Consider the following 8949-nt stretch of genomic DNA (forward strand, 5'->3'; position numbering starts at 1 on the left):
AGCGCGCTGGGCCAGGAGGCGGGCCATTATAAGGAAGCCGGTGTAAGGTCACGGGGTTTCTACTCCGCCCACAGAGGCATTAACTGGGCGGGGCTGAGGTGGGCGGAGCCGTGGCGACGCTGCTCCCCGGCTTTGCGTCCTCCTTCCTCCGGTTTCTCCGCCGGAGACGTAGGGAGGGGGCGTGGCTCTCGCAGAGGCCGGCGGGCGTAGGAGAGCCGCGGGACGTGCGTGACGCGGCTCCTTCCAGCTCAGCGGCGAGTGAGGTGTCGCGGCCCCGCCGGCGATTGGCTGTCGAGAGGCAAATACACGGCGGCCGTTGGTCGCCGGCCGCACGGAGCGAGAGTCGGGGCGGGCGGGGGAGATATGGGGCGGCAGTGGCGGCGGCGGCGGCTGGAGGAGGCGGGCGCGGACGAGCTGGCGGCCGCAGCAACAGCGACGGTTCCCGGAGCCCTCCCGTGAAGCGCCCCTGCCCGCGCCGCCGCGGGTCCCTGGGGGAGGGCGACCAGGACCCAGGCCGTCGGGGAGCCGCTGCTCCGGCGACACAGCCCTTAAGGACGCTCCGTCCCATCCTCGCTTCCCTACTCCGGCTCCTCCATTTTGGCCTCGGCAGTGGCGGCTGCCGGGAGGATGTGCCGCCTTCTGGCCGGGGGAAGGAGGAGAAGATGAAGAAGTACCGGCGGGCCTTGGCCCTGGTCTCCTGCCTCTGCCTCTGCTTCTTGGTCTGGTGAGTCGCCGCGGGGAGTTCCCTTGGAAGGGGGAGCGGGGAGCAGCCCCAGGTCACACCCCCAATCAATTTGGCTTTTGGGTGCGGGTCTCCAAGGCCCCCGGGAAGCGGCAACCTGGCTACTCTGCCACCCTCCCGCTGCCTGACCGGGCAGTTCGCGGCGTGGGGATTTACGTGCTCTGTTTTGGAATTTACACGGACACTGAGTGAGTGGGAAAGAGGCGCCTGTATAGAGGGAACCATCAAATGCCTTTGTACTCAGGTACTTTACCCCCTGGGGACCGTGCGGGGTGGGGGGGATAGTGTTGAGAGGGCTGGTAGGTGAGTTGCACTGATTTGCTGCCAGGTACTTGATTTCGTAGCGGTGAAAGGGCATGGAGCGCACCAGGTGTACGTTTGGACGGGCGCTTTTGAAAAGGCTAGTCATGAGAGTAAGAGTTACCTGTAAGCAAGGAGTACTTCTCCTGGCTCTTTCCCTCAGTCTTCGGCCTCGAGTACACTTTGGCCTGCCATTTTTTGGGGGAAATTTGGTTACGAAGCACTTTTTTCAGGGGAGGTGGATGATGGGGAATTGTTTGTTGGCGAGGAGGTCTCAGGTGTAGTGCGTAAAGTACCTTGTGGCGGTGTGGTTTGAATAGTGCCTTTAGGATTAGGGAGTGAGTACGCCTTTTGAGGGCGGGAAAATGGCTTTGTTCCTAAAGTTTTATGGAGCTTCTGGTAACCCTTGGTAGGTTTGGGTTTTATTTTAATGTAGGTCAAGGGATTGCTATCAAGGGATTGCTTCTTGGAAAAGGCATCTATCCCTCCCAGGGAATATTTACAGAGAGGTTAGGTATTTGGTGACTGAAAGATGCTTCTTCAGTCAAAGCAATTTATCCTCTGCTATATTAAAATCTAGATACTTAGTTTCCTCTCTTGCTTATTTCTGCAAAGTACCAACAATATTTTAATGTTTACTGGTGTCTAATGGATTACTAAGGCACTGAGACTGGAATGGAGGGAATTTTGTTTGGAAGGCAAGTGAAATTATGGAAAATAATTTGACGTCATGTTGTCTCATTTGACACTTTTAAGGCCAAAGATAATTTCCTTCATCATTATCAGAACATTATTCAAATGTCTTAACACCTCCTTTCTACCTTTTATTATGTTGGATACCAAGAATTTCCTATGGGAAATGGACTTTAAAGCTTGTAGATGAGATATTGAAACCTGGTACTTACCTGGGGTGAGGGAGGGAGGCTCCTTGGCCTTTTTAGATTGTTTCTTCGTTTTCTTTCACTTTTACTTGAGCGTGTCCAGATTGACCATATTATTCCCTCATCAGCAGCATATCCTGAAATGCTTTATAAGGCATAGGCATTACAATTTTAATTCAAGTTTAAGGTGCACAAGCACCTTTGATTATTTTGTTCTTTTTAAAATTGCATGGTGGAGAATAAATCAAGCATTAGAGTATGGTTCTTAAACACAGTTAAATTAACCATACTTCCGTTACTTTTTGGATTTTTCTGACTATCTTTTGCTTAAGCCAACCTTCATATTTTCCCAACTAAATCCCGTTGCCAGAATGGAGAGATTGTGACCTGTTAGAGAAAAACCAGCCAGTCTAACGTTGAAGATAAACTTTATGACCCATTACCATTAAGTAGATTCTGACTCATAGTAACCCTGAAAATAGTAGTCACAAAGTTCCATCAACTGAAATAGAAAATGGATGGGGAAGGTTTAAGTAAAGAATGTGAAAAGTGTACGAAACTCTAGTTTTAAGAACAATTGGTTTAGTGTATTTTGATATTTGTTTGGACTGCTAATAGGGAAACATTTGGTAGTCTTTAGCAGAGCCATTTAAAATAGTAGACGAGTTCTTTTCGGATGTATGATGATGAGACTGGATGAAGGGACCTGGACTCTGGTGATCTTCAAAGGGTTTGTTGTATCTTTTGAGACTTCGCTCTTGGGAAATGGAAATATTGAAATTACAGTACTGGAGCAGTTGGAGGTCTAACTCTCGCTACAGTCTTGTCTGTCATGTCTCATCACTATCTCCCTCTTCTTCCACAAACATGGTAACTTAAACTGTTATTTTTAGTAGGTGCCATAGAGTTCATTTAGACTCTGAGAGACCTCGTGACAGGATAGAACTGCCCCATAGGGTTTTCTAGACTGTAATCTTTACAGGGAAAGAGCCCTCATGGCAAAATGAATAACGGCGTGCTCTGTAGCATGCTACCCCACAGAAAAACTGGCAGTGTGTTCCTATACAGGAAACCCTCTGGGGCAGTTCTAGTGTGCATATAAGTTGCTGTAACTTGGAATCTACTGGTAGCATACACTAATTGGTGTGTGTGTGTGGGGCTTTGGTTCAAATCACCAACTTTCAAGTTAGCAGCCAAGCTATAAGTCATTGTGCCCCCAGGGCTCCTAAGCCATACTGTAGGGTTTGAAAGCAAGGCTTGTGAAAGCGTTGCCAAAGCTTCTCATATTTGTCATTTATGTTGTCATTGCAATTCATAAATTTGCCCCATGTTGAATGATCCATTTATATTTAAACTGTAACATTTAGTAGATTTTTAAATACAATATGTGTATATTATGGAAGTATTCTAGATGACCCTCCTCATCCTACCAGTATGACTGAATTTTGTGATTACATAGAGTGACATAATTTTGTAGATCTTGGTTATGTCTCTTCTCCTCCGTAGATTAGCTTCACAGAAAAACCATCCGATCTCCTTATTCATTCTGATAGCTATTATTTCCCTTTTGCACACTGTGTGATTCCTTGTTTTGAGATAAATGCACCGTAGTTGCAACACAGAATAATTAAGAAAGCTAATATTGTCGGCTATTTCTAGAGGCATGCAAAATATATTTTACATTTAAACTTCACAAAAATCCTATGAAAAGGGGGCTATTAACCGTTTTACTGATAGGAAGCAGTAAAGGTAGATGGTTTAGCAGAGTAAGGTTAAGCAACTAAGAAGTGTTGGAGCCTAGATTTGAACCTAGGCAGCCTGGACTCAGCATAGACTCCTGACTCCTGTGGTCTTTTGACTCTAGTCCAGAAGGCATGTGTTCTAGATATGACCCCCCTCTTACTTAGATGTGTGTCCTTGGTTATTTTATGTAATTTCTTACATAACCATACCGTAATTTCTTACGGTAACCAAAGTCATCTTGGTTTAAGCTCTGAAAGTCTTATATCCCATGAATGCCCTTTGTTGTGACAAATTACTACAAATAATAGTGGCTTGAAACAAAACAAATCCCACTAACTTGTTATTTTACAGTTTGCGGAGTTGAGAGCCCAAAATTAGTTACACTGTTCTAAAATCAAGGTGCTGGCCTCAAATTCCTTGTTAGAGTTTCTGAAGGAAGAATCTGTTTCTTGCCCATTTCAGCTTCTAGATTAAGCTTCCTGCATTCCCTGACCCCTTCCTTGCTCCATTGCATCCTCTTGCTTCCTTCAGGCTTCACATTTATGGGCTGATTCTCTGGTAATTACATTGAGGTCACCCAGTTAATCCAAGATAATCTCTATTTCTCAAGATTCCTAATTTAATTACATTTGCATGTACCATGTAAGAAAACATATTCACAAATTCTGGGAATTATAGCCACGCTTTTTTGTTTGTCTGAGCAGGAGGGGTAGGGGGGAGTCATTACCAATTAGTTACTATTGACCCCCAGTATGGCAGAGTAGAATTATGCTCCATAGGATTTTTGTGATGGTGAGATTTTCTGGAAGCAGATTTCCATGTCTGCCTTCATTTGAGAGCCTCTGCCTGAGTTTGAAGTGCCTACCATTGGGTTAGTAGCTCAATGCTTAACTGTTTTTTCCTACTAAGGGACTCCATTCAACCTACCAAAATTCCCTGACCCTGGACACCACTGATCAGTACCCTAAAGAGGAAAAAGACTTGGTTCATAACCTGAAGCAGTGGATGTTCAACACTGTGGGATATGTCCCCAACTCAGTAAAAAAAGTTTTATTCCTTATATAAGGGTTTATATATAAACTCTTTCATATTGCTTATTTGTACATAAGTTTTATAGGGTCATATGATTTATACATCAGTTATACAATATGCCAATATAATGATATACTAATATTGGTCTACATAATAAATAACAAGATATTTATAAAGTATGGGAAAAATCAGCAGTCTTAGTGCTTTCTGTTAACAGTACTATGTTCTCATATAGTAATACTTTTTAGTGAGCACTTCATGGTCATGTCAGATCTGACTAGAGTATTTTACATCAGAATAAGGGTGAGAAATAGCTTGTAATAGTTTGGGATTTCCCCCCCCTTTTCTTACAGTTGCAGAGTTGACTCCCACTCAGTGCAGTCTCAGCCCTGCTGTTTTCTCGTGTGCTTATGCTTCTACTACTTTTGTCTTTGCAGAAAAAAGTTCAAGCTACTTTTACATGTTGTGAGGGTCAGTTCAGTTAAAACTAAATAATATAATCCTTAAATCTGCTTAACTGGGTGCACATTAAATTGAATGAATTGCCCTGTGGTGGAAGCAAACCCCTATAGGTGTGTAATTTCTACTCACCTCAGGTTTCAGATATGTGGTCTTTGTTGTTTTTAATGTGTGACCAGTTGACTTTGATACCAGATATGAATATTGATACTGTCCTTAATAAAGCTCAACTTGTGGTTTAAACAGACAGACATTTTTCTTAGTCCGTGGACTGTCTAAATGGTTAGCTGAGTTGTCTGATAATTGAAAGGTTGGTGGCTTGAATCCCCCTAGACACTCCTGAGAAGAATGGCCTGGCAGCCTACTTCTGGGGAAAAAAACAAAACAAAACTAAAAAACCTAGCCACTGAAAACTCTGTGGCGCTCAGTTCTACACTGACACACATAAGGGTTGCCATGAGTTGAGATCCACTCAGTGGCAACTGGTTTTCTGGGGGCATTGGTGATTCAGTGGTAGAACTCTAAAAGTACCCCATCCACCAAAAACCATACCATTGGTGTTGAGTGGCTAGATGAGTGGTGTTGACTCATAGTGACCCCGTAGGACAGTAGGACCACCCTATAGTGGTTCCAAGGCAATCATCGTTGTGAAATCACACTGCCACTTCCTTCTCCCACAGAGCAGCGGTAGGTTAGAACTGCCACCCTTTCTGTTAACAGCTCAGTACTTAACCATTGTGCTACCACGGCTCCTTACCTTATGCACAGCTACTACTACTCTCACTTGGATTTGTGTGTCGCTCTGGTGCTGAACAGGTTTCAGAGCTTCCAGACTAAAGTGGCCTGGGAAGCCAGTGTAAACTCTGGATCACAACTGCAGCCAGTCAGGGATGGCACAAGGACAAGGTAGCCTTTTGTTCCATTATGCACATAGTTGCATGAGTTGTGGGCTGAGGCAGCAAACAGTATTTTCTTCCCGTATCCCCAACGATCATATCATCTTGGACTGTAATGAAAGAACCTAATATTTATAGTTCTATATGTGACCAATATTAAACCAGATGCTGTCAAGTGGATCTGATGTCATAACCCTATGTATCTCAGCGTAAAATTGTCCTCTGTAGGGTTCTTAGTGGCTGATTTTTCAGTAGTTGTCCAGGTCTGTCTTGGGAAGTGCCTTTGGGTGTTATTGAACCTTCGAACTTTCTGTTAGCAGACAGACATGGTAACTGTACCACCCAAGCACTCTGATAAATACGGCCATAGAGTTGATTCTGACTCACAGTGATCTTATAGAGGGAGTTTGAGGCTGTAACTCTGCAGGAACAGATTGATAGCCTTTTCTTTCTCCCACAGAACCACTAACCTGGGGTTAGCACTCCAGTGATTATTCAACGTGGCCAAAAACGATAGAGGTGCATGAAAGGGTGTTCAGGAACACTAAAAGAAGAATATGTATTCTGCTTCTGCTTTTGCCACTAACTTTATGTCCTTAAATTATTTCTGAGAGTTGGTGTCCATCCATAAATTGAGTTTGGAGAACAGAGAATTCAAAATGGGAGAATTGTATTTCAGGCTAGCAAACAGTGCTATTGACTTACTTGAGCCTAGAGCAGCGGTTCTCACCCTGGGGTTGTGACCCCTTTGGGGTTGAACAACCCTTTCACAGAGGTCGCTCAATTCATAACAATAGCAAAATTACAGTTATGAAGTAGCAACGAAAATAATTGTATGGTTGGGGGTCACCACAACACGAGGAACTGTATTAAAGGGTTGCAGCACTAGGAAGGTTGAGAACCACTGGTAGTGTATTTGTGAGGAAATGGGGAAGGAGAGCCAGCTAGTGAAGGGACTTGATTGTTTTGCAGGTGATCTTACCATAAAAGTGAGAGTGGGCCAGTGAAGTAATTTAGTTAGAAAGATGAATTCTGATAGATTAAGCAAACAAAACAAGATACTAGAGATTATGGATTAGAGTGGGTTGGAAGGGACAGCGTTTGTAGGCAGGGACCCCGATTGGTGGTCACAGTGGGAGATCTGATGTTTAAGATGATCTATTTTGTTGGCCAAAATTGTATTATTTTTATTGTAATAATATTTGAGTATATCAACCAGTTCCCATTAACTTCAAAGGTTTATTCCCTGATTTGTACCATTTATATTTGTACCCCTTTTCGTGTTTTTCAATCTGATAATTTTGTTGCTTTCTTGTTCATTTATTAATATGCACAAGGGAGCAGAAAAATAAACTAGAAATATAAGCAGATTTTTTGTTATTGTGTGTGTGTGTGTGTGTGTGTATGTGTGTGTGTGTGTCTTAAGATGTATTAAAACATCCTTGAGAATTCCACGACTATCCTCTATCATGTAGGGTAATTTTTTTGCTTATTTTTTTAAATCATTTTATTGGGGGCTCATACACCTTTTATCACAATCCATACACACATCCATTGTGTCAAGCACATTTGTACATTTGTTACCATCAACATTCTCAAAACATTTGCTTTCTACTTGAGCCCTTAGTTTCAGCTCCTCATTTTCCCCCCTCGCTCCCCGCTTCCCTTTCCCTCATGAACTCTTGATAATTTATAAATTATTGTTTTGCCCTATCTTACACTGTCTGACGTCTCCCTTCACCCACTTTTCTGTTCATCCCACAGGGAGGAGGTCACATGTAGATCCTTGTAATTGGTTCCCCCTTTCCAACTCATCCTTCCTCTGCCCTCTCAGTATCACCACTCACACCACTGGTCCTGAAGGGATCATCCGCCCTGGATTCCCTGTGTTTCCAGTTCCTATCTGTACAAGTGTACATCCTCCGGTCTAGCCAGATTTGTAACGTAGAATTGGGATCATGATAGTGGGGGAGGAAGCATTTAGGAACTAGAGTAAAGTTATATGTTTCATCGTTGCTACCCTGCACCCTGACTGGCTCGTCTCCTCCCCATGACCCTTCTGTAAGGGGGTGTCCAGTTGCCTAATTTAATAGAACAAAGTGTACTCACTCAATGCAAGAACACTTTGTTCTATTAAATTGGCATTCCATGATGCACACCTTCCTGACATGATTGCCGAAGACAAATGTGTGCATAAGCAAATGTGAAGAAAGCTGATGGTGCCCAGCTATCAAAAGATAGAGCATCTGGGGTCTTAAAGGCTTGAAAATAAACAAGCAGCCGTCTAGCTCAGAAGCAACAAAGACCACATGGAAGAAGCACACCAGCTTGTGTGAGCACAGGGTGTCGAAGGGATCAGGTATCAGGCATCCAAGAACAAAAATCATATCGTTGTAAATGAGGGTGAGTGAAGAATGGAGACCCAAGGCTTATTTTGTTTTATCACTAACATTTTAAAAATTAAGAATTATTTCTTTTCTAAATAAAATAATAAAAAGCTTTTTCTAGCCATTTGATTAATTAAAAAATTCAAAAAGATTTTTAGTAGCTTTTCTTTTTAAAAAAAATCATTTTATTGGGGGCTCGTACAATTCTTATCGCAATCCATACATACACCCATTGTGTCAAGCACATATGTACACTTGTTGCCATCATCATTCTCAAAACATTTGCCTTCTACCTGAGCCCTTAATATTGTTTGCTCATTTTCCCCCTCCCTTCCTGAGTTAGTTAATTGTGCCAGCCTGGCCGATAATCACATGTGGGGCTGGTTGAAAGGTGGAGGGATAAATGGGTGGTGGAGCCTCGCCTTTCTAGTTCTCGGGTCTCTTGTTTTGTGATGGTTGCATCGGGTACAGCTGCCTTAGCAGTTCCCTGCTTCAGCTTGCAAGATGGA

General features: G+C 43.4%; 1 protein-coding gene across 7 annotated transcripts in view; it reads left to right on the forward strand.

Annotated features, from left to right (window-relative positions):
• Positions 1–492: 492 nt before the first annotated feature.
• SUCO (SUN domain containing ossification factor) overlaps positions 493–8949 on the forward strand; it is a 93673-nt gene continuing 85216 nt past the window's right edge. For 6 of the 7 annotated variants that reach the window (XM_045298003.1, XM_045298005.1, XM_045298004.1 and 3 more), the window contains exon 1: positions 574–724. In XM_045298003.1, the coding sequence (XP_045153938.1) occupies positions 663–724 (62 nt within the window). In that variant the 5' untranslated portion in view covers positions 574–662. Of the gene's footprint in view, positions 725–8949 lie in introns of all 7 variants that reach the window. The other variant, XM_045298008.1, reaches the window with a different exon arrangement.

Source organism: Echinops telfairi, unplaced genomic scaffold (genome assembly GCF_000313985.2).
Source record: "Echinops telfairi isolate 266 unplaced genomic scaffold, ASM31398v2 ScPeMD7_7424;HRSCAF=8462, whole genome shotgun sequence".
NCBI lineage: Eukaryota > Metazoa > Chordata > Mammalia > Afrosoricida > Tenrecidae > Echinops > Echinops telfairi.